The sequence below is a fragment of the Podarcis melisellensis genome (assembly GCF_964234715.1).
Source record: "Podarcis melisellensis genome assembly, chromosome: 14".
Classification (NCBI taxonomy): domain Eukaryota; kingdom Metazoa; phylum Chordata; class Lepidosauria; order Squamata; family Lacertidae; genus Podarcis; species Podarcis melisellensis.
This window is the reverse complement of record NC_138546.1, coordinates 5,614,762-5,639,363: the sequence shown is the minus strand read 5'-3', so window position 1 is coordinate 5,639,363 and position 24,602 is coordinate 5,614,762. Positions and strand designations below refer to the sequence as shown.

At 47.3% G+C, this 24,602-nt stretch overlaps 1 protein-coding gene across 5 annotated transcripts in view; it reads left to right on the top strand.

The window, feature by feature from the left end:
* The first annotated feature begins 334 nt into the window (after nt 1-334).
* PEMT (phosphatidylethanolamine N-methyltransferase) overlaps nt 335-24,602 on the top strand; it is a 106,215-nt gene continuing 81,947 nt past the window's right edge. For 2 of the 5 annotated variants that reach the window (XM_081889373.1, XM_081889371.1), the window contains exons 1-2: nt 2,543-2,699; nt 9,634-9,741. In XM_081889373.1, coding sequence (XP_081745499.1) covers nt 2,637-2,699; nt 9,634-9,741 — 171 coding nt within the window. In that variant the 5' untranslated portion in view covers nt 2,543-2,636. Of the gene's footprint in view, nt 471-2,542; nt 2,700-9,633; nt 9,742-19,959; nt 20,052-24,602 lie in introns of those variants that run through there. The other 3 variants (XM_081889375.1, XM_081889372.1, XM_081889374.1) reach the window with 3 other exon arrangements.

Below are 24,602 nucleotides of genomic sequence, written 5' to 3'. Positions count from 1 at the left end.
ATCTCATATATTAGTTTCACCTTTTAAGTTGAATTACTGAAATAAAGGAACTTTCCCACGCTATTCTAATTTTTCGAGTTTCGCCTGTATACATAATTCCGGCACTGCCTGAGAGGTTAGCGAGGCTCCGAGGAGGAGACTAGGGGCATCACGGCTGAGTGGGGATTTGAACCACTGCGCCCTCGTTTTTCCGAAGCAACTGCAAAAGTCGCACGGGAGCGAATGGATCTGTCACCCTGTCCCGGCTTCACTGCAGCAGGTCAGCAACCACAGTGTGCTCTGGAAGAGAAGAAAGGTCAGCCAAGATTTGCCAGGCGCCGCGTGCGAGTCTCCAGCTCCCAATCAGCCCTCTTTGAACCACTCTCTGCCTGTGTACAGTACAAAGTCCAGGCCTGCCAGGAACCAGCTTAAATGAATTAGCCGGTCTCTTTCGAGATTCCACCAGCCCAAGAACGAACAATCTTGCAAAGGTCAGTGTCAGAATTCTAGTATCTGTCCCCTTTCTCACTCTCTCTCTGTTGGAACTGATTCATACGTCCCATACTCTCCGGCCATTTACAGACCCTGTTTTTATTTCTCTATAAGATTTACAGGCATACAAATCGCAAACACACAAATCACATGCATTTCCAATACAGTACTCATATATGTTTGACTTCCCTTCTCCCTTTTTGTGGTTCCTTTTTAAATTTATTTTTTTTAAGGCTGCATTTTCCACATTTTTAAGCCATTCTTTAATTTCTCTTGATCGTGTTTGTCAGGGGTTCAGGAGTGGAGGCACAGGGGAAGGAGGAAGCGGAGAGCGAAGGGGAACAATCCGAGGGCAGTGTAGGTGAGGAAGACAGTGGGGCAAGAGATTCCATGAGTCTGTCCAGTGAGTCGGAAGATTCACAGAAGGGGGCACCCATAGCCAGAGCAAGGGGGTTCCCGGGAGGGAGGCACCAGGAGCAAGGAACCAGCGGTGACTCCCAAAGCAGCAGCTGGAGATCGGGACCAGTTTCCCCACCAGAGCGTAGCGGGGGGGAAGAGTCCCAGGTGTCAGGACCGGTTTCCACTCCAGGGGAAAGAGAAGATGAGGCAGGGCTGACCACGCCCCTGTCGCTGAGTGAGGAAACAGAGGGGAAGTCAGATCCAGCGAGCCCCCCTGAAAGGGGGAAGCAGTGACAGAAGCAGCGTAACGGTCAGGAGGAAGGTTACAGGCTGGGCGCGCGCGCCAAGTTCAAATGTACAGGCGCGTGGGACAGCCGGGAGCGCAGACTGGGAGCCAGGTCCTAAAGCACGCCGGAGGCAGGGGGAAGAATCAGGGGACTCGTCAGCATCAGTATCAGAAGAGTCCAGAAAGGGCAACACCCCAGCGGGCAGAAGGACCCAGAGGAGAAAGGAGCAGAGGAGGAGGTGGAGCAAGGCTAGGGTCTTGAACTGGTGTCTGGGGGGAGGAGATTTAGACGGAGCTTCAGCGGTCTAGGGTTGAGACGTAGAGCTGCGCGTCGCGGCTTTGGAATCGAAACTGAACCTTAATAAAGACTTTTGTATATAACAAGAACTGGCGTTGGTCCTCTGTGAGCTGGGACCTTGGGCAGCTCTGACAGTGTTTAACTGCTTGGTTTACGTTAACCCTGCTAATTAACTTACTTGCATACAAGAATTTTTCAGATATTCCACAATTTCCCCCCAATCTTTAATATTTTCTTCTTCTTCTTGGTTTCTTATTACACCTGTTAAACAGACGCTGTTTTCTGCTAAATCACCATCTCACTTGCCCCGATTTTTGTCTTTACTGTCTTGCTTTTTAATCTTTATTTGTAACTTTTTTGTGTTTACTGTGTTTCATTTGGCTCGAAATGCTTATAAAACCACTTGACAAATGTTTCTGAAATGTGAAGCTGTATATAAATTTGCTTTTTTAAAAAGTATCTGATGAAAAGATAACTGCCTCATCTTGTAAAACAAACACAGGTACGGGTTCAGAGGAAGCTTACAATATTGTAAGTCGAGCCGCTGTTGCAAAAAAAAGCAGCTAATAAATTTAATAAATAATAAAATAATAATAATAATAATAAATCCTAATAATGTCTACTCAGAAGTAAGTCCTGTTGAACTTACTGGGACTTACTCCCAGGCTAGTGGGTTTAGGACTGGAACCTCCCCAACCCCCAATTTATTTTTTACATATACCCTTTAAAAACCCTGTAACGTGTGCATGCCAAGACACGTGTTTACCGCTGCACCAAGGAGCGGGGCTTGTATTCTGTCAGGAATTGGAGGCGTCGTGCGTGAAGCTGCCGAGACCCTCCCCCTGCACACGTGCACGGAGGCTGACCCGAAGATGTTTCGATTCATTCCCAAAGAAGCCCATTTTCTGCCCGAGCATCCCCGTCCCGCGCGGATTGCTGGGTTTTGCAGTTCGCCTCGAACAGCTGCTGCCGGCGAAGCTTCGGGCGCGTGGGTGGAAGGTAACTACATTTCCCAGCGTGCTTTGCGAGACGCTTGGCGCGACCGGGCAACCAGGAAGCTCCCTCTTTTGCAAATGGCATTGCATCAGGGTGCTCAATGCAGCCTCCCTCTCTCCAGCTGTGTCCTTCGGGAATTCCTGTGCGAATTGTATAAAGGTGCAATCATTTAAGCTGCAGTCCTGAATGCATCTCTCGCTGTGTTATTTGGATTGCTGCGAAGGCCTGAGTAATGTGGATTATAGCCAGGTATATCTCAATATATGTATGCATATTTTGGAAAAAATGATTGTATTTTGATTTGCAAAAAGAGGCGTTTCCGAAAGGAGAGGCGGCTTGGGGGAGAGACAGACCCCCCCCCCGCGACCCCGTGGATGTAGAAAGCAGCAGCACACGCTATTTCCTTTTGCTGGGCTCCCGTGGAAGACGTTTTGCATTCAGTGGCTATTAACGTCTTAGAAAAAGAAAGAAAGAAAACTAGAACTCTCCCAGGCAGAGATACCCAACAAGAGTCTGGCAGCAGGCATAAGAAACTGTCTTAAAACTGAGTCAGAGCATTGGTCCATAAAGCTCAGGACTGTCTACTCTGGCAGGCAGCAGCTCTCCAGAGTTTTCGAATATGGCTGGGGTTGAATCCGGAGGTCTTTTTGCATGCAGAGCAGCAGGCGATATACTCCTGTCCTGCTGACAATTTCAGCATTAGGTGAAAGCCCTTTGGGGGAAGACATGGTGGGACGTGGGTGGCGCTGTGGTCTAAACCACTGAGCCTAGGGCTTGCCAATCAGAAGGTCGGCAGTTTGAATCCCCACAACGGGGTGAGCTCCCGTTGCTCGGTCCCTGCTCCTGCCAACCTAGCAGTTCAAAAGCACGCAGTGCAAGTAGATAAATAGGTACCACTCTGGTGGGAAGGTAAACAGCGTTTCTGTGCACTGCTCTGGTTCGCCAGAAGCGGCTTAGTCATACTGGCCACATGGCCCGGAAGCTGTACGCCGGCTCCCTCGGCCTATAGAGCGAGATGAGTGCACAACCCCAGAGTTGTCTGCAGCTGGACCTTTCTGTCAGGGGTACCTTTACCTTTGCCTTTTATGGCTGTTAAAAGTACAGTAATACATTGGGTTACAGACGCTTCAGATTGCGTTTTATCGGGTTGTGGACTGCCAAAACTCGGAAGTACTGGAATGGGTTACTTTGGCGGTGGCACATGCGCAGAAAAGCTAAATTGCACTTTGTGCATGGGCAGAAGCACTGAATCACAACCTGTGCATGTGCAGATGCAGGTTGTGGACGCTACGGGTTGTGAACGTGCATCCCGCACAGATCACGTTAGCGACCCGAGCGTCCACTGTACTGTAGGAATGGTGCGGATGTGGGTAGAATAAAAATGTACTGAATCTGCAGTTGTAAGTTGCATTGATGGCCACTAGTTTATGGGATGCCTTTAAATAGAATGGAGGAAAGGCGATCAGGCACCTTGGCTAAATTAAGCAGAACCTCAATGTTCAGAGGCAACAGTATATCACAAAATATTAGCTGATAGAGGATTGCAATGCAGAGAGGATTGTTGGTACCCTGGAGGTAGCTGATGGACGTCTGTTGTGTTGTAAACAAATAGGTTTCTTGGAGGTCTTTTTGCATGCAGAGCCGGCGATATCCCCTTGTCCTGCTAATCAGCCACAATTTCAGCATTTCCCAATCTGCAAAGGGTGCTGTGTCTCGTTGCAACATCCTGTAACTTTCCCTCTCCTCCTTCGCCCTTTGTGTTGCCTTCATCAGTTATCTTTTCAGGGAACTCTACGCTCCGCCCCCCCCCCAGCCTTTCTGAGGCTATCTTGACCTGGGAAAACATGCACAGTATTTCAAAGTTGGGGAGGAAAACCCACGTGGGTTAGACTCGCCTCCTGCCTGGTGCCGAAATTCTCATCTGGGAGAAAGCAGCGCCCCGTAAGTTTAACAAATTCGTGCTTTTCTGGCTTAAGAGCTGTGGGTGCTTCTTGCATACTGAACATTCACCCTGATTTGCTTTCAGAGGGAGATGAATCTGGCAACCTTACAGGATTTTTTCCACAGTGTAGTTCTGTATAAATTTATTTGGAAGCTAAATCTTGTTGATTTCAGTGACGGTCGTCGCCTAGATGAATCTGTTCTCCTCCAGATGTTGTTCTGCTCCATAGAATCAGAGAATTGTAGCGTTGGGAGGGACCCCCAAATGCCATCTAGTCTAACCCCCTGCAATGCAGGAATCTCAGCTAAAACATCCATGGCAGATGGCCGTCCAAGCTCTGCTTAAAAACCTCCGAGGAGTGAGAGTCCCATCACCTCCTGAGGGAATCCGTCCCACTGTCAGACAGCTCTCCCTGTCAGAAAGTTCTTCCTGATGTTTTGTCGGAATCTCCTTTCTTGGAACCGGAAGCCGTGGGTTCGAGTCCTGCCCCCACCATCCCTTACTCAGGCTGTTAGGAACTGGCGTCCAATGACATCCGTAGGACCACAAATTGCCCCCAAAAGTGTGTTGTTTAGGCCTGCAGGATGCTTCCATTTGACCTTTCAATTGAGCGTTCACCCTGATTTGTTTACAAGGAAATTAATGGCATTAAATCAGAGGAAGTGTTACTCACACTTTCCAGTTCATTTTCACATAACTTAATGCAAAAAAATTCTGATCTTTTGGAGATGTGTTGCCCCAGACATCCCAATCAATTATAAGTCTGCATGTGATTGAATCCCACCTGAGAATAGCGAATTAAGTGCCTTTTTGTTTTCTGAAGTGTGGTGTAGTGGTTAAGAGCGGTAGACTCGTAATCTGGTGAACCGGGTTTGCTTCCCCGCTCCTCCACATGCAGCTGCTGGGTGACCTTGGGCCAGTCATGCTTCTCTGAAGTCTCTCAGCCCCACTCACCTCACAGAGTGTTTGTTGTGGGGGAGGAAGGGAAAGGAGATTGTTAGCCGCTTTGAGACTCCTTCAGGTAGTGATAAAGCAGGATATCATATCCAAACTCCTCTTCTTCTCTTAAGGATGGCACCTTTGGTGATACATAAAAATATGAGTGAAATAACAAGCAGCTTTCAGTTTGTGTTTGGGAAAGGACGTTTAGGCTTCTGTTCTAGAATCTTCTGCCATTGTTTCTTCCCACCTCTGTCTCTCCAGAACTGAAAAATAGTGAATTGCAATTTCTTCTAAGAATTAATGGAGGTCGTTCTGCTGGGGCCTGGGTGCCCTTTGGGTTTCTCTCTGGAACAAGGGCCTTGGGAGATAATTGTGAAAAATTGGCAATGAACTTCAGAGCAAAAAGAATCTGGAGTCTTGCGGCATTCACAGGGAGCATGGGTGGTTGTTGTTTTCAGCTACACCGCGGACAAAGAATTGAAGAAAGAATGAATACCTATTGCTGACTTTTTCTTAAGCTAATGCTTGGCTTGGAGGAAGAAAGTGGATAGAGAAAAGTACCCCCCCCCCCAACACCACAGGACTAGAACTGAATGTTGGAAGGTTCAGGACAGGCAAAAGAATGGATTTCTACAAACAGTGCATATTTAAACTGTGGAACTCACTGCCACATGAAGCAGTGATGGCCTGGATGAAAATAAGGTTAGACAAATTAATGGAGGATGAGGCTGTCAATGGCAACTAGTTTATGATGCCCGCCTCTGCCTCCACGGTTGGAGGCAGTGATGCTTCTGAAGTTGCTGGAGAGCATGGAGGTCTTGCGTCCTCCTGGTTGGCCACGGTGAGAACAGGATGCTGGACTAGATGGGCCATTGGCCTGATCCAACAGACTTTCCATATGATCTTTTTGGGTACCAAGAGTGGCTTCTTGGAGAGCCTCTGCCCGTCAGAGTTGCTTAGTCCTGTGCCTAATAATAATAATATTTTTTTTTAGTTAGACCCCACCCTTCCCACTTCAAAAAACCAGGCTCAGGGCGGCTAACAACAAATTTAAAACACTTAATTGATGCAACAAAAAACAGCATAAAATACAATATAAAACGTGAATAACAATAAGTTCAGAATTCAAAGATCTATTTAGGGGGGAAATCCATCCAATAAACATTAGATGATCACCAGGGCTAGTTGGCTAAATTAGTCCTATTTGGGCCAGTGAGAAGATCAGGGGAGAATTAGCTGTGGGATCCCAGAGCGGGTATTCTTCATAAAAAGGGGAGAGGGAGGGAAGGAAGGGGAATAAAAGATCAGGCTATGTTCAAATTGAAAGCCAGGTGAAATAGCTCTGTCTTACAGGCCCTGTGGAAGGAAGTTAAATCCCGCAGGGCCCTGGTCTCATGGGACAGAGCATTCCACCAGGTCGGAGCCATCACTGAGAAGGCCCTGGCCCTGGTGGAGGATAGTCTGACTTCTTCTAAACTATGATTATTCATGGACCTTAAGGTCTTCTGCAGGGCAGACCAGGAGAGGCGGTCCCGTAAATATGAGGGCCCTAAGCCACAAAGGTCTGTCCTGGTGAATGGCAGTTAGCTTCATAAGTTTGCATGTGCTCTGGACTTCACAAAGGCTGGTTTCAAAAACCTTAAGGACCCCCAGGGTGAGATTCTATGGTCAGAAAGACTCAATGAGAAGGAAATCCAAGATGAATGGGAGTTTCCTAAAGGTGAAATATTGAAGGCCCAAATGCAGACAGTTCCAACAAGAAAGAAAAGCGGGAGGCATCTAACGAAACCATTGTGGCTGCTTAAGGAGCTTGCAGATGAGCTGAGAGTTAAGAAGGGCATGTATAAGAAATGGAAGAAAGGAGAAATCACAAAGGAGGAATGTACCCGAGTAGCCAACAGTTGCAGAGGGAAAGTCAGGCTGGCTAAAGCTCAGAATGAGCTCAGGCTTGCAAGAGAGGTTAAAAATAATAATAAAGGTTTGTTTGGCTATGTTCGAAGTAAGAGGAAGAACAAGCAAGCGGTAGGTCCTCTGCGTGGGGAACACGGAGAAATGCAACTGGGTGACAGAGAAAAGGTGGAACTACTCAACACCTACTTTGCCTCTGTCTTCGCCCAAAAGGAAAGCGATGCCCAGCCTGGTGATAACAGAATTTAAATATACACAAACTGTGTGTGTAAATGTGTAAATGCTATATACCTAAATGTTTGAATATATACATGCAGTGTGATGTTAGGTGCTTACAAAGGCATGAGGCTAAGGTTGGGAAAGCAATCAATCAATCAATCAATCAATCTAGTTCACATTTAAAGACTAGCCTGCCTAATGCACACTTTCGGAAGCTGTACATAAGCCGAAGGCACAGCAATCCTTTGAAAATTCACCTTTCTCCCAATCTTCAACACAGTTCTCAGTCCAGTGCGTGTGTACCAACATGCATGTACTTGGGTAGAAAGCGTGCATTCAGCAAAATTGTATACATAAATGTATATGAAGAGAGATTTATGTGGAGGTGCTGATGAATTTTCATGAGATCGTAAGAAGAAGTTGGCAAACGGATGTGGAAAAGTGAATAAAAGTGGAAAAAGGAGACACTGAAATCGACCAGGTCATCCATCCCTGCTTGAAGCGTAAGCACATAATGCACATTTCCCTCTGGGCATGTTAGGATGGCAGATGTCCAGATGTCACTGGCAATGTGCTTTGGAGTGTGGAGAGCCACACTGTAAGCAAAGGGTTTATTTTTTTAAAAAGTTTTAGTTTGGGGGGGAAAAGGAGGGTAGGAGCAGGGGCCCCAGAACCCTTTGCAGAAGACTCCATTGACTGCCACGCAACAGGGCCCTTGCATTCATCAGCACATGACACTATAGGTATTTTTGGATCAAATTATCACAAAATTGCAGGTATAACTGGCACGGAAGTCCCACTAAATACCATTCATAATTGCCTTGTGGGTATCTAAAGGAACTTGGTACCAAGGATGGAAGGAAGTTAATTTCTCCTCTGCTGTTTGCAAACCCTTAATAGTTTTATACCTAGGTAAGCAACAGATATATCTTCAATGGACACATCTCAGCATAACTGTTGGGTTAATATCAGCTGTTTAAAATTAGCTCCACCGCTCAAGAGATGGTTGGATAAAATAAAAATGATGGGGTGAAATAAAATACGACAGGTTGTTTTTTTCAGAACCGCGGTATAAAGCACATCCTGTTGCCAATGGTCTGTCTAGCCAGCATCCTGTCCTCACAGGGACCAAAAGGTCCTCCAGAATCATAGAGGTGTTACTAGAAGGGCTCTCCCACCTTCTGCTTGGTTGCGAGTTGTCATTGAGTACAACCTGTGATGGGCTGTGCAAGGCAGAAATTGCCAGTGTCTTGCATGTTGTTGCAAGAAGAGGAGCCTTGAGCAGGGAGGGATACACATAATTATAATAAATCAGGGCCTCCTCAGAAGTAGAGCATCTGCTTTGCATGCAGAAGGCCCCAGTTTTAATCCACAACATCTCCAGATAGGATTGGCAATGTCTTATGTTTTGAAACCCTAGACAGCGACTGTCCACCTGTGTGGACAATGCAGAGTTAGGTCTGACTCAATATAAGACCACCGCTTATGTTCCAGAATGCGGCAGCTAGACTGGTGACTGGGAGTGGCTGCTGGGACCACATAACACCAGTCTCTACCTCCCGGACTAGCTCCAAGGGCCTTCTGACAGTTCCCTCACTGCAAGAAGCCAAGTTACAGGGAACCAGGTAGTGGGCCTTCTCGGTAGTGGCACCCGCCCTGTGGAACGCCCTCCCACCAGATGTCAAAGAGAAAAACAACTACCAGACTTTTAGAAGACATCTGAAGGCAGCCCTGTTCAGGGAAGTTTTTAATGTTTAACAGACTACTTTGTTGGAAGTCGCCCAGAGTGGCTGGGGAAACCCAGCCAGATGGGCGGGGTATAAATAATAAATTATTATTATTATTCCTTCTCCACAATGATTGATATGTATGGGTAAACCATGGTTAGCATTCCAGACATTCAGACCAACCATGGTTTGTGCCCCTTCTCTACCTCCACCCCCTGTTTTCTGGGAACCCTAAGATGTTTCCCAAACAGCGGCTCCCAATGGTAGATCAGTGTCCCAAACCATGGTTTTGTTGATACAACTGGAATGCAAAGTATAGTTCAGAGTCTCGAGTATGATTAGCACAAACCACGTGGTTCGTGTTTCATCTGAAGCAACCCTGTGTGGAAGCTCTTGCTGGGTGCTAAACATGGTTGCCCCAACTAATTTCCACTGTCCTTCGCAGGTTGATCTCTCGGCCATGTCTCTGCTCCTTGATTTCGTGGATGTGACTGACCCCAGCTTTGGGATAGCTGTCCTCTGCATCGCCTTTAACCCTCTTTTCTGGAATCTGGTATGTTTTGTCTATTTTGCCAATTCACTGACCGGGAGTTGTATTTTTAGGTTTTCTGCCTAGCGGAGGCAGTCACCATGGTTTGGCCTAGTTCTGCACCAGCGCTTCCTCTCTTAGTGAACTTTTTCAATGAGCGATGGGTTTTCTTTGTTTCCTCCTCCAGTGCTTGAATGCCCTTGACTCTTTGAACTCTTCCTTTCCTTTCTCCCGTTATGATTTTATTATTATTATTATTACTGTTCTGAGGAGACACAGAGGCTGCAATCAATTGCTTTTACTCTGCCATGATTGCACGGCGTGGGGATTGAAAAGCCCATCAATTGGAAAGCGGTGAGCTCAGGTTGGGCTGGCAAGCCGCAGTTGACGAGCTCTGCAGAGGCAAACAGGAGTGCACAAGAAAATGTTTGTCTAAGACCTGCAAATCTTAAGCCTGCGTCTTTCCCATGCGGGTCAACCTCTCTTGACTTGGTCTTTGTCATGTACTCTGGCCACAATCCTCCGTCTAGCTCAGAGGCAGACACCCACCCCTCACAGGACCAGCAGACCCTTCTTCTGTTTGGATGGCAGCCCTGAGGTCATCCCTCACTGTCTCTTATGCTGTAGGAGACAGTGGTTACAAACTTGATCTGTTTAAAGGAACAGACAGCTGCTTATATGGGGTGGGGCTAAGAGGACCAGGCCATCCAGCCTTCAGCCGATCTCAGAAGAGTTCAGCATGCAGCTGAGGCAACAGATCTCCCAGAGGGAGTCCTAGCAAGCTCTCTCTGCTGGGAGCTCTCCAGGGTGCTGACAAGATGCATTTTTTTGCTCCACTGTGCATGCTGCCACCCTGGTCAGGATCTGGCAGTTCCGACTACATGTGACTGGACTGCTTGACTTCCCTTGACCCTGCTGTCTGGGCTGCCCTATCGGTGAGTGTCATGGTGCCGACACAGCTCTCCTGGAAGTAGGTGCGACATCCTTGCTCCACTTGCCTTTGTGTGTATGTGTGTGAAGTCCACTCAGTAGCAGTGAGGGTGTAGAGCAGCCTTTCTCAACCTGTGGGTCCCCAGATGTTGTTGAACTACAACTCCCATCACCCCTAGCTAGCAAGGCCAGAGCTCAGGGATGATGGGAGTTGTAGTCCAACAACATCTGGGGACCCACAGGTTGAGAACCGCTGGTGTAGAGTCTTCACTGCAGCTGCCCCTAGGCTTGACCTGGTGGTGGACGCCAGAAGTAACTCTGCCTTTTCACGCTACAAGACCCAGCCTATTTTGGGCCTCTCTTGGTAGACAATCTGAGAGAAGGACGGTGCTGGGTTTATTTATTTATTTTTCACTAGGTGCTAGATTTTTCCTTTGTTGCCCAGTTTTTGTTGTCTGGCAACCAAGAGAGCTACAGCCCTTTCCCCACACTCAATAGGAAGGCAAGAAGCTGCCTTGTCTACTGATCCATGTGGTTCAGTGTTGCCTGCACTGACTTTCAGCAGTTCAGCATGGCTCCCAGCCCTACCTGGAAATGTCAGGGGGTGAACCTTCTTCGTGAAAAGCTCATGCACTACCACTGAGCTTGGGTCCGTCCCACCAGCCTTCTAGAAACTTCTATTTCTGCCAGTCCCAAAATTCGACAGATGTTTCACCCGGGCAGGAGCCTCTGCAGCTACCCCTGAAGTTTCACTTTGTGTGAGTGCTGGCGGCCGTTCGAAGTGATAGCTACGGGGGCAGCCAGAAGATCAAGGCAGGAAGGGGCATTAAAGTTCCAATTTAGCAGCAGCAAGATGACTAAGAGGAAATGAGCTTCGCTGATTTTCTGCAGCCCCTCTAGTCTCATTGCCGGGGCATTAAGAAAAACAACTAGAGCCTGAGCAGGATATGCCACCCACCATGCCGAGATATTAGATGAATTACCCGCAGCGGCTGTCAGGAAAAAAAGAAGGCATTGACAACAGAGTTAACGGAACAAAGGGAGGGGGGAGCAAGTGCTGAGGGAGAAATGGAAGCTGGGTAAACAGTTGCAGTCAGATGACTTCTGGGATAGGGCAATGTTTTTCTTTTTTCTTTTTACCTTTGGTCAATTTTATTGAGTTAAAATTAATACATCCATACAGTATTTGACATTACAAGATTAGACAACATAAGAAAGAAAGAAAAGAAAAAGGTGAAATTAGGACAAGTGTATAAGAATCAAGGAAAAAATAAGAGAAAAAACAGGAAGATCATTTTGGGATGTTCATCTTCACCACCGAGATTCTACCCTATAGCAAGAGATGTAATTTATAGCAGGTTTCCATTTTTTTTTCTTAATCTCCTTCCACGTTTTGACATAATTATCCTCATATAGGTTGATACTTTTTCTTGAAATCCAGACCCCTAGATATTTTAATTTATTCTTTTATCTCTAAGCCCGTCATTTCTTGAAGTTCTTTGTTCTCTTCTGTACTTTTTAGTTAGCATTTTAGTTTTTGAGTAGTTTACTTTTAGGCCTGCCGTTTTTCCATGTATTTTAATTAATTCCAACGCCACAGGAATGCTTTGCTCCGGATCTTGTGTTGTTATTATTAAGTCATCTGTGAATGCCCTGACTTTATAGGATTTTCCCCGCAGTTACAACTCCTCTGTCATGGATGCTTTATGGTCCTTGACCACTAGCTATGCTGGCAGGCAGAGTGACAGGAGCAAACCAGTAGCAGATGACATGAAGTAAGTGGAGTTCCCCCTTTATTAGAAAGAAGAAGGGGAAAAAACGAGGATCTGCGCAGGAGTGTCAGGCCTAATGAGCACAGCCACTCTTTTTTTGGTAGGTCTTGCCTCTATGAATCAGTTTCTGAGACAGAAGGTTCCCACAGATCATAGCTGTCAACCGTCCCTTATTTGGCGGGAAAATCCCTTATTCCAGCGCCGTGTCCCGCTGCTGCCCCTTATTGATGATGTCCCTTAAATTTCCCGGGTTTCAAAGGAAGCAGCTCCTCTCCCTCCCTCCCTCCCTCCCTGCCGGCCAGGGAGGAGGGAGTCTCCAACTGTGTTTCTTGGCTGTGTTGCTCACCCAATAAGGAGTCTAAGAATGACTGGGGGGTGGAGCTTGCATGCCTTGTGCTGATCAAATCGGCTGCGTTGCCCGGGGACTCGCCTTTGCTCAGCGCTTCCCAGCGGAGAGGTGATGGTGGTTTTCCTTGCTGCATCCCCTTTGCTGGGTTGCTGCTCTGTGGAAACCTCCGCTTGAGGCTTCGTTTGGCCGCTGGCTGGGCTTTCTGCCTTTGGCTCGGAAGGGCTCAGAAGTTGAACATACCTGTGCCCAGAAAATCCCTTATTTTGGCTGCTGATCCCTTATTTTCGAGGCTGCTGGTCCCTTATTTTCAAATCTGTAAGTTGACAGCTATGCCACAGATGCCTAAGTCCCCTCTTCTCCAGGGCTTTTCACCAGCAATTGGAGACTGCGCCTGTGCGAAGCCTGTCACTGCCCGTTTCAGCCCCCTCCTGGTTCTGGGAGACGAGGGTGTGGAGGGGACGGGGAGACACCCAGGCCTTTTCACCAGCCAGATTCATTTCTGCCTCTTGGCCTCCCTCCAACCATTCACCTGCTTCAGCATCTGCCACTGATTCTGGACTGCTCTCTGCCACAGACTCTCCCTGCTCACAAAGCCCTGTTCCCTCTTGAGCTTCCCACACTTCCTCCTCCCGATCTTCTCCCTCTTCCCACCCATCATTGCCCCACCACTACGCCCTGGGCTCTGAGCCTTCTTCCCTTTGTGGTTCCCCAGCTGGTTCTTCTCACCACTCTTCTGTGTCCAATCAGTCCAGGGCACAGAGTCGGATGGGAGCGGGGAGTCCAACCACTTCTAGAGGGCCTCAGGATCCTTCTCTCTGAGTGAGGAGGATCTTGGTTGGGTAGGAGGGTTTGGAGAAGACATCTGTCTGGAGCTCTGGTGAGCGAGTGTCCACTGAAGAGCACGAGAAGAGCCTGCTAGATCTTGCCACTGGTTGTGGGAAACCTGGAAGCAGGATTTGAGCACAAGAGCAATTCTCCCCTCCTGTGGCTTCCAGCAACTGCTGCTCAGAAGCATTACTGCCACTAAGCATGGAGGCAGAACACAGCTGTCATGGCTAGTAGCCATTGATCGCTTTCTCCTTCTCCAGTTGTCTTGTAAAGCTATCTAAGATGGTGGTCATCACTGCCTCCTTGGAAGAAATGGTTGTAATAATAATAGTAATAAATTTTTATTTATACCCCTCCCTTCCTGGTTCAAAAACTGGGCTCAGGGCAGCTAACAACAAATTTAAAACACTTAATTGTAAAAGCAGCATAAAATACAGTATAAAAACATGAATAACAATAAAAATCAAAATCTAGAAATCAATTTAGGGGAAATAAGCATTAGATAATGCCCAGGGCTAGCTGGCTGAATTGGTCTTACTTGGGCCAGCAAGGAGGCCAGGGGAGAATTAGCTGTGGGGTCTCAGAGCAGGCGATCTTCATAAAAGGGAAGAGAAGGGAAATAAAAGATCAGGCTGAATTCAAATTAAAGGCCAGGCGGAATAGCTCTGTCTTACAGGCCCGACGGAAGGAGGTTAAATCCTGCAGGGCCCTAGTCTCACGGGACAGAGCATTCCACCAGGTCGGAGCCATCACTGAGAAGGCCCTGTCCCTGGTGGAGGATAGTCTGACTTCCTTAGGGCCCGGGACCTCTAAACTATGGTTATTCATGGACCTTAAGGTCCTCTGCTGGGCAGACCAGGAGAGGCGGTCCCGTAAATACAAAGATGGTCCACTCCAGAGACTGGATGACGTTCCAGAACGCATGAAGTATCTTCATAACTTAACCCAGTGGCCTTGTTCTGTTCCTGACCTGATGCACACTCCATTTCGTCCTTGCAGTTTTGGAAAGAAGAATTGAATACGGAATGTGGAAAGATGTCACACACAACATGTACCCATGCCTTCTTCCTTACCAGTTCCAGCTGGGCAAGATGCATGTGGCTAGGAACAGGAACAGGAAAAGGAGGCTCACATTCCAGAAGGGCAGTGTGCTGTAGTGGTTAGAGTGTGTTGGACTAAGACCTGGGAGGCTAGGGTTCAAATCCCCACTCGGCCACACACACACAAAACTCAATGCCTCTCAGCCTAACCTATCTCTCAGGGTTGTTGTGCAGATTAAATGAGGAGGGAGAAAACACAGCACCTTGTGCCCCTTGGGGAAAAAATGAGATGTAAATGCAATTGAAATTCATTCATTCATTTACTCACTTACTCACTTCCTGATCAGAAACAGTCAGCTGTTATCAGTTGCCTGCAGGGAGTAGGGCCATTTTGGAAACTGTTCTTCAGAGCCATTTTGATGTTGATATCTAACTGTCGCTGCTCACCTTTTTCGGGGAGCGATTGTCCCCACACCAGACAGCGAGTTAAAAGGGAGGATTGTTCATCCCATTCCTTCTGGCCTTTTGATTTCAGAAATAGAGGTGACCTTTCTCATACCCCCCTTTTTTGAATAATGACATTTCCAGAGGGTGGTGGTGGTTTGAGGCTCTTGAATCTGCCTGGGAGAGAGAGAGAGAGAGACGCTGGCGGTTGAGACTTTCTCTTCCAGGCTGAAAGGCATTGATCATCGACGCTTTGTCAACCTCGCGGCTGTAAAGTGAGCAAGGTTCTAAGTAGGCTAACTCATAACTCCGACACCTGGGGATCCTGGACAAAAGCTTTGTTGGCTGCTAAATATAGTTTTCCAATGACTCGGCATATCTGAGTTATACACAAAGGCGCGACAAACTGGGTCATTCAACTGGAGATATTTGATGCATCCGTGGATAGGATTCTGCCCCAGTCGCAGACATAAAAACTGTGAGTGGGGTGAGGCAATACACTCTTTATTTTGTGGGAGGCAGCAGGGCTGGCCATCTTTCCCCCTTATTAAGCTCCCCTCAAGCAGATGTCCTTTTGCGGTGAAAGTGAACTGCAGCAGAGGAGAACCGCTGCTGCATCTGGCAAATAAAAGGCAGAATGGAAAAAACATGCCTTACATCCTTGGTGACAGCAGGGAGGAAGATGAATGGCATACTTACGATTATTAGGAGAGGTAATCCTTTTTTTGGGGGGGAAGGGAGGCTACCAGGAGGCATCTGGTTGGTCCTCTTGAGAAGCAGGATGCTGGACTTACCTTTGGTAAGGTAAAAAGGTAAAGGAAACTCTGGGGTTGCAGCACTCATCTCGCTTTCAGGCCGAGGGAACCGGCATTTGTCCACAGGCAGCTTCTGGGTCATGTGTCCAGCAGGACTAAACTGCTTCTGGCACAATGGGACACCTTGACGGAAACCGGAGCGCACAGAAACGGCGTTTACCTTCCCGCCGCAGCGGTATCTATTTATCTACTTGCACTGGTGTGCTTTCGAACTGCTAGGTAGGCAGGAGCTGGGACAGAGCAACAGGAGCTCACTCCGTCGCAGGGATTTGAACCGCCAACCTTCTGATTGGCAAGCCCAAGAGGCTCAGTGGTTTAGACTACAGCGCAACCCGCATCCCTTGCGTACCTGTCTCTTGGTCACTTTCTTGTTTGCTCGCCATGTCATTCTTGTCATTTGCCAGCAGGGGGCACTGGAGGAGCAACATACTTTCTCCTCCCATCAGCTTTGAACGCACCCGGTTGATATTGTTCCCCCTCCCACCCGCTTGGACGCCTCTTCTAATGACATTTTACGACCAAGCACTTGAGGTTTGCAGAGAGAGATAGAGAGAGAGAGAACTGAAACATATTTACCTCTCTCAGTTTCCTTTTCTTATTTACCTTTGATGAAATAAATGACTGGGCACCACTTGGAGTGTATATTGTTCTCTGTGTTATTTTGTGTGTGAAAGTGGAAAGCAGGAATCTGCACTTTAGATAATGGCTTTGTCTGTCGGGACCAGTTTCCTGGAACTCATTAGGCACTCCAGTTCCTGCTGGGTGTTTGCAAATGGCTTTGGAAAGGTTCCTGACAACCTCGCTTGGGTTCTCGTTAAAACGCCCGAGCCATTACCTGAGGACGTGGGTGCATGCCAGGGCAGGTGGCTGAGCAGTACTGAGATGACTTTTGGGACAGCCTTATTCCTTGTACACCTTGTAGATCACTGCAATGTACAGGAGAGTATCTCCTGCATTTTTCGGGTTACGGACCCGCCGAAACCCAGAAGTACTGGAATGGGCTACTTCCGGATTTCGGGGGCCGTGCATGCACAGAAGCGCTAAATCGCGCTTTGCGCATGCGTAGAAACACCGAAGCGCAACCCGCACGTGCGCAGACGCGCCACTGCGGGTTGCGAACTCTGCGGGTTGCGAACGCGCATCCCACATGGATCACGTTCGCAAGCCGCGTGTCCATTGTACAGTAGTACCTTGGTTCTCAACCGCCTTGGTTCTCAAAATCTGAAAACCCAGAAGTGTTCCGGTTTTTGAACAATTTTCGGAAGCTGAACGTCCGGTGCGGCTGTTGGCTATTGTTTCTGGGGCGCCTGCACCAATCTGAAGCTGCGCCTTGGTTTTTGAACACTTCAGAAGTCAAACGGACTTCCGGAACGGATTAAGTTTGGTGTTTTTGCTATTTATTTTGCGTTTTTGTTTTTGAGACTTTTTCAGTTCATTTGTTTTTGTGACTGTGTGGAACCCAGTTCAGCTACTGATTGATTGATTGATTGTGTGACTGTGGAAATGGATAAAAGCCCCCCATCCAAACAATGACTATCACCAGTGCAGGGAAGAAAAATAAATATTCATTTTAATCATCTACAATACTGTCTTATTTATTTTATAGTACAGTACGTAGATTATTGCTTTCATTTTATGGATCAGTGGTCTCGTTAGATAGTAAAATTCATTCTAAATTGCTGTTTTAGGGGTTGTTTTTAAAAGTCTGGAACGGATTAATCGGTTTTGCATGACTTTCTATGGGAAAGCGCACCTTGGTTTTGGAACGCTTTGGTATTGGAATGGGCTTCCGGAACGGATTAAGTCTGAGAACCAAGGTACCACTGTATCGCCAGGTCAAAAATCATGAAACCAATGTCACAAAGTGGGCTTCAATCTGCGTGGCACCTCTCTAGGACCCAACTCCTTCGTCCCCTTCCTGCTTATTTCCTCTTCTGGTTCCAGTGTTTAATGGGGTCCAGTTGTGCCTTCTGAACCCGCTCATATTCTTCCCTGGGCATCTGACTCTGAAATAATAATAATAATAATAATAATAATAATAATAATAATAATAATAATAATTTATTATTTATACCCCGCCCATCTGGCTGGGCCTCCCCAGCCACTCTGGGCGGCTTCCATAGAAACCAAAAATACAGTAAAATATCACACGTTAAAAACTTCCCTGAACAGGGCTGCCTTAAGATGTCTTCTGAATGTCAGGTAGTTGTTTATCGCTTTGACATCTGCTGGGAGGGCGTTCCACAGGGTGGGCGCCACTACCGAGAAGGCCCTCTGGCTGGTTCCCTGTAGCTTTGCTTCTCGCATTGAGGGAACCGCCAGAAGGCAGTCAGAGCTGGACCTCCTCCTCCCATTCCTCCTTCTGATCTGGCCACCCACTTCCTGACACCTCTGCAGGTCCACTTAGTCCACTACAATGCCTCCAGCAGTGGCCACTGAGAGGTCTCTAAGAAACTCCTAAGGACAGCAAGAGAGGATGCAGCCATAATAATAATAATAATAATAATAATTTTTATTTATACCCCACCCTCCCCAGCCAAGACCGGGCTCAGAGCGGCTCACAACCGCAAACAAATTGATTGAAATACAACTTAAAAAACAAGATTAAAATACAGCATTAAAACATTAAAATGCAGCCTCATTTCAGTGGAAACTCAAATCAAAAACGTCTCGCATTGCCAGCCCCTGGTTTTCAAGGCATGCTGTCTCTGAACATGAGAGTTGCAGCCAAATGTGATGGCTAGTAAAAGCAGACCAACTTTCCAGGAATTTACCTTTTCCCCTTTTGCAACGGTCTCTGAGCTAGAGGTCACTGCCCAGCCTTGCAAATAAGCCAATGAAAATTACTAGCCTGCCTTTTGTTTTCCACTAGCCTGCAAAGAGGCTAGAAAGTCTGTGTTTCTCTGCTGAAAGCGACCCCCTCCTTCACAGCAGAACTTGAGTGATACTTGTAAACACAACAAATACCATTTATGGAGTTGTTGTTGTTGTTGTTGTTTAGTCGTGTCCGCCTCTTCGTGACCTCCTGGACCAGAGCACGCCAGGCACTCCTGTCTTCCACCGCCTCCTGCAGTTTGGTCAAACTCATGCTGGTAGCTTCGAGAACACTGTCCCACCATCTCGTCCTCTGTCGCCCCCTTCTCCTTGTGCCCTCCATCTTTCCCAGCACCAGGGTCTTTTCCAGGGAGTCTTCTCTTCTCATGAGGTGGCCAAAGTATTGGAGCCTCAGCTGCAGGATCTGTCCTTCCAGTGAGCACTCAGGGCTGATTTCCTTCAGAATGGAAAGGTTTGATCTTTTTGCAGTCTATGGGACTCTCAAGAGTCTCCTCCAGCACCAGAATTCAAAAGCATCAATTCTTCGGCGATCAGCCTTCTTGTGGAGAATATTGTTTGTGGAGTAGACAGGAACAATATTAAAGAATATAAAACTGTGGGGGGAAAAACGATGACAGTATAAACAGTACAATGAGAATGATTGGAAGACTCGTTTTGTCAGAAGTCTTTTTTATTTAAGTGTTTAATTAAGTATTAATTAGGAAGATTAAGGGGTTTTTTATGTACATAAATTTGCCTTTCTTCTTTCTGTATTTTCTTCCTTTCTTTTTTCTTAATTCTTTTTTCTTTAATTTACTTTTTGTAGTATGAGATTGTAAATTCTTTGTGTAAGTGTGTAATTTAAATTAAGAAAGATTATTATTTTAAAAAAAGGGAAATGCAGGCCAGTATTCTCTTTACGAATCACTTCTCTCTCTTTTTTAAACTATGCATTTTAGTGGAAGAGTGATACACAGCCCCAGCGTAGCCAGCCCAGAAGCTAAGCAGACAGACCAGCGGAAGGGAAATAAAGTCAGGTGTCTCTCTTTTGCGATTTCTCTGTTTTCATGCGATTTCATGGGATTCTAGGCACTCACCTGTATGGAATTCCTGGTCACCTATGGCGACCAGTCTGATTGCTAAATGCCAGGGCGTCATTCTTATAGCAATAACATCTTTCAGGCAAAGCAAGCAACCCCCCCTCTTCTGCAACAATATAAAATAATGCGTCCCTCTTTTCTTACGTGCAGGCTTGTGGCTGTCGTTACAGGGGAAGGCTGAACACAATTTGGTTTTAAAAAAAGCACTCACCCCCAGTCACATGGTTTCACTCCGTTCTGACGTACATAGCTCAGTTTTGTTTTGTTGCTAATGCCATTGATTTTAGAGCGCTTGCCAAATTGGAGGGGCACCGGCGAGGGCAAGCACATTCTGGCAGATGGGCTTAGCCGTTTGCAGGCAAGATGTGCTCCCTGCTGAGAGCGGTGTTCCGTTTGGTAAAACATTAACTCTAAAATGTGATTTCTGCTTACAGCATGGCACGTTTTATATATATATATAAGCGATGGGAAGCAGGATCAAGGAGGTTGTGTCTGCAGGGGACACCCCCGTTTACCGGCTTGGAATTCCAGCTGGTGAATGGAAGGAAGAATCTGGGATCCTTCTGCGTTTAAAACTTCCCTAAACAGGGCTGCCTTCAGATGTCTTCTAAAAGTCAGATAGTTGTCTATTTCCTTGACATCTGACAGGAGGGCGTTCCACAGGCCAGGCGCTACTACTGAGAAGGCCCTTTGCCTGGTTCCCTGTAACTTGGCTTCTTGCAGTGAGGGAACCGCCTGAAGGCCCTCGGCGCTGGATCTCAGTGTCCAGGCTGAACAATGGGGGTGGAGATGCTCCTTCAGGTATACTGGGCCGAGGGCATTTAGTGCTTTAAAGGTCAGCACCAACACTTTGAATTGTGCTCAGAAATGTACTGGGAGCCAATGTAGGTCTTTCAGGACTGGTGTCATATGGTCTCAGCGGCCGCTCCCAGTCACCAGTTTAGCTGCCACATTCTTCCAGATAGTCAGGCATGGAAGACCTGCGACCTCCTGATGTTAGACTATAATTCCTTCTGAATCCCAATTGCTGGAAGCTACAAGGGGGGAGGGACGTGGGTGGCACTGTGGGTAAAACCTCAGTGCCTAGGACTTGCTGATCTTATGGTCGGTGGTTCGAATCCCCGCGGCGGGGTGAGATCCTGCCATTCGGTCCCAGCTCCTGCCAACCTAGCAGTTTGAAAGCACCCCTAAGTGCAAGTAGATAAATAGGTACCGCTTTATAGCGGGAAGGTAAACGGCATTTCCGTGTGCGGCACTGGTGCTGGCTCGCCAGTTGCAGCTTCATCACGCTGGCCACGTGACCTGGAAGTGTCTTTGGATGGCGCCAGCTCCCGGCCTCTTGAGCGAGATGAGCGCGCAACCCTAGAGTCGGTCACGACTGGCCCGTACAGGCAGGGGTACCTTTACCTTTACCTTTAATACAGTGATGGCCAAACTTGGCCCTCCAGCTGATTTGGGACTACAACTCCCATCATCCCTAGCTAACAGGACAAGTGGTCAGGGATGATGGGAATTGTAGTCCCAAAACAGCTGGAGGCCTAAGTTTGGGAATCACTGACATAATAGGTATGTATCTAAAGCCATTTGCCCATGTTGCCATGCAAGCAGTCCATGCAGAATGTAGGCACCATATATATAGAAATGAGCAAACCAGTGATATTTTAGGAGCAGGTTAGCAGGCAGGGCCCGTTATTTACATCATAGGAGCCAACACAACACAAAACACTGTTGCTGTATGTAGGTTTTATTTTATTTGTTTTTTATCTTATATTTTGGAAATGTACATCCTGTTTTTTCTTTCTTCAAATTTTTTGGGGGCCCTCAAGAGAGTGGGTCCTATTAGGGAGCAAATTGAGCCAGGGGCATTAACCCCGAGTGCGTATTTGTGGAAATCATATATGTCCGTAAGTATTCTCCACCTGGGAGTTCCTTCATGATTGAGAATGAAGGTTCTCTATAGTCTCAAACGAGCCAGACTTTTGCATATTCTCATTGTGCTGAGTGGGCACGTGCCTCAATATTTGTATATGAAATACAATCAGTATAACCATGCTGCATGCAAAATCAACATCGCCATCATTTGAGAAATATTTTAAAGAAAATCTCCACATCCCCTCATCCCCCCCGCAAAATGTATGTGTTGATCTTTAGCATCCCTTGAGTGTTTAAATCAGTGCTATTTCTCTAGAAAAAGAGGGGCTGGAACTGAGTTCCAGTGAGTTCCAGCTGAAAAAAACCCCTGCTTTATATACAGTGGTACCTTGGGTTACATACGCTTCAGGTTACAGACTCCATTAACCCATAATTATTACCTCAGGTTAAGAACTTTGCTTCAGGATGAGAACAGAAATCGTGCGGCGGCAGCGGTAAGCCCCATTAGCTAAAGCGGTGCTTCAGGTTAAGAACAGTTTCAGGTTAAGAATGGACCTCCGGAACGAATTACCGTATGTTTTGCTCTATAAGACTCACTTTTTCCCTCCTATAAAGTAAGGGGAAATGTGTGTGCGTCTTATGGAGCGAATGCAGGCTGCGCAGCTATCCCAGAAGCCAGAACAGCAAGAGGGATTGCTGCTTTCACTGCACAGCAATCCCTCTTGCTGTTCTGGCTTCTGAGATTCAGGATATATTTTTTCTTGTTTTCCTCCTCCAAAAACTAGGTGTGGTCTGGTGCATCTTACAGAGCGAAAAATACGGTAAGTTCTTAACCCGAGGTACCACTGTACTTATTTGGGCTTGTTTAAATTGCAGGTTAAGGCAGAAATGAATGGGTAGAAACACGCGAAACACGCATGGATTGGGAACAGGTAGATTTCAGTCTATCAGTGAACTAATTGACTGATTGGAAATATGCAGATTTCTCCAGCCCAGCTTCTCCCTCTCCTCCCTGCTCCATCTCTGTTTGCCTCCCTTTCTTTGGCCCACAGGTGGCTGGGTAAACAGGGACTTGTTTTCCTTTTTGTAGGTTTTCCTTTTTGCTGACGTGGTTCTCTATGCAATTAATGCAAGGTCGTTGGTGTGGGGGTCTGCATAATTAGCATTGTGCTATAAATCATGATAATGCTTGGCTTCCCCCGCGATGAGAATCATTTAAAACCGACGTCAAACACTTTGATCTTCTCTAATTGGAAACGTCACATTTCAGGTGCGTTAAAGCAGTGCCCTCTGTTACGGTGCTGTTGTTGTTGTTGTGTTGTTGTTGTTTTTGCTGCTGCTCCTCCTAATTGGCTGCAGCTGTGGGACACCGTGGCAGGAGCACAAAGGTTGCTAATGGGGGAACATTAGGTACCCTGCGAAGGGTGATGAGCTGGACTCATTCCCTGGGGTGCTTGGGATTCCAGATGATGCTGGCTAATCACCGTGTTGCTGCCTCTGGCTGGTCATTTTAATGGCCTATAATGCTTTATTTTCGTCCTGTATTCAGGATTTCATTAAGGGTGCCTTAATCAACGCCTACCGTACTGGCTTCAGAGAGGTGAGCAGGGAAGCAAAACAACCTCAGCGTGGTTTTGATTTGCAACTGGCGGGCATTAACAGTGGGGGTGATCTAGATTTAGTATCCTAATCGGCCCTGCGGCTAATGAGGGGAGCAGAGCTAGAATCCAAGCGGTGCAATTATGGAGGGCGGAACCATGTTGTCTTGGGAGGGTTATGGTGGTTGGGGGGGGGGACCACCACCATACTATGGACGGGGAAGACATTTGGTTTGCACCTAACTCACCACAGCTAAGATGGGGTGCTAGCAGCTGCCCTGTGACATTCATGCTTCTTTGAGTTTTGGGAAGCAGCTCTGCAAAGATGTAAGGTAAAGGACCCCTGACCATTATGTCCAGTCATGACCAACTCTGGGGTTGCGGCGCTCATCTCGCTTTATTGGCCGAGGGGGCCGGCGTACAGCTTCCAGGTCATGTGGCCAGCATGACTAAGCCGCTTCTGGCGAACCAGAGCAGCGCACGGAAACGCCGTTTACCTTCCCGCTGGAGTGGTACCTATTTATCTACTTGCACTTTGATGTGCTTTCGAACTGCTAGGTTGGCAGGAGCAGGGACTGAGCAACGGGAGCTCACCCCGTCGCAGGGATTCGAACCGCCGACCTTCTGATCGGCAAGCCTTAGGCTCTGTGGTTTAACCCACAGCGCCACCCGCATCCCTTTCAAAGATGAGATGTGTACAAAAATGCATATGGGAAAGGGTGCATAAGGAGGCATGTGCATACCTGGATTTCAGGAGCCAAAATGCTGCTTCTGTGCAGCCTGCAGCAGGAGCAGTGATCGTTTCAGAGAATTGTTGCAGCTTGCCTTCACTTTCCCCACCCCAGTGCCCTGCTCACAGTTCTGAAGAACATTGCAATACAGTGGTACCTCGGGATGCGAACGGGATCTGTTCCGGAGCCCTGTTCGCATCCTGAACAGAACGCAAGACATGTCTGCGTGTGCCGGGTTGCATTTTGCTGCTTCCGCGCATGCGTGTGATGTCATTTTGACCGTTTGCGCATGCGCGAGCGGCAAAACCTGGAAGTAACACGCTCCATTACTTCTGGGTTGCCGCAGAGCGCAACCCGAAAAAACTTATCCTGAAGCGTATTTATCCCGAGGTATGACTGTACGTGTCAGCATTAAGAAAAATAAATAGAAACCAGCCTATACATTCATACCTCATGTTATGTTTGCTTCAGGTTGCATGTTTTCAGGTTGCGTCCCGCGGTGACCCAGAAGTAACGGAAGTAATGTCGTGCATCCGCAGACATGCAAAATGATGTCACGCGCATGTGCGGAAGCGGCAAATCGCGACCCGCG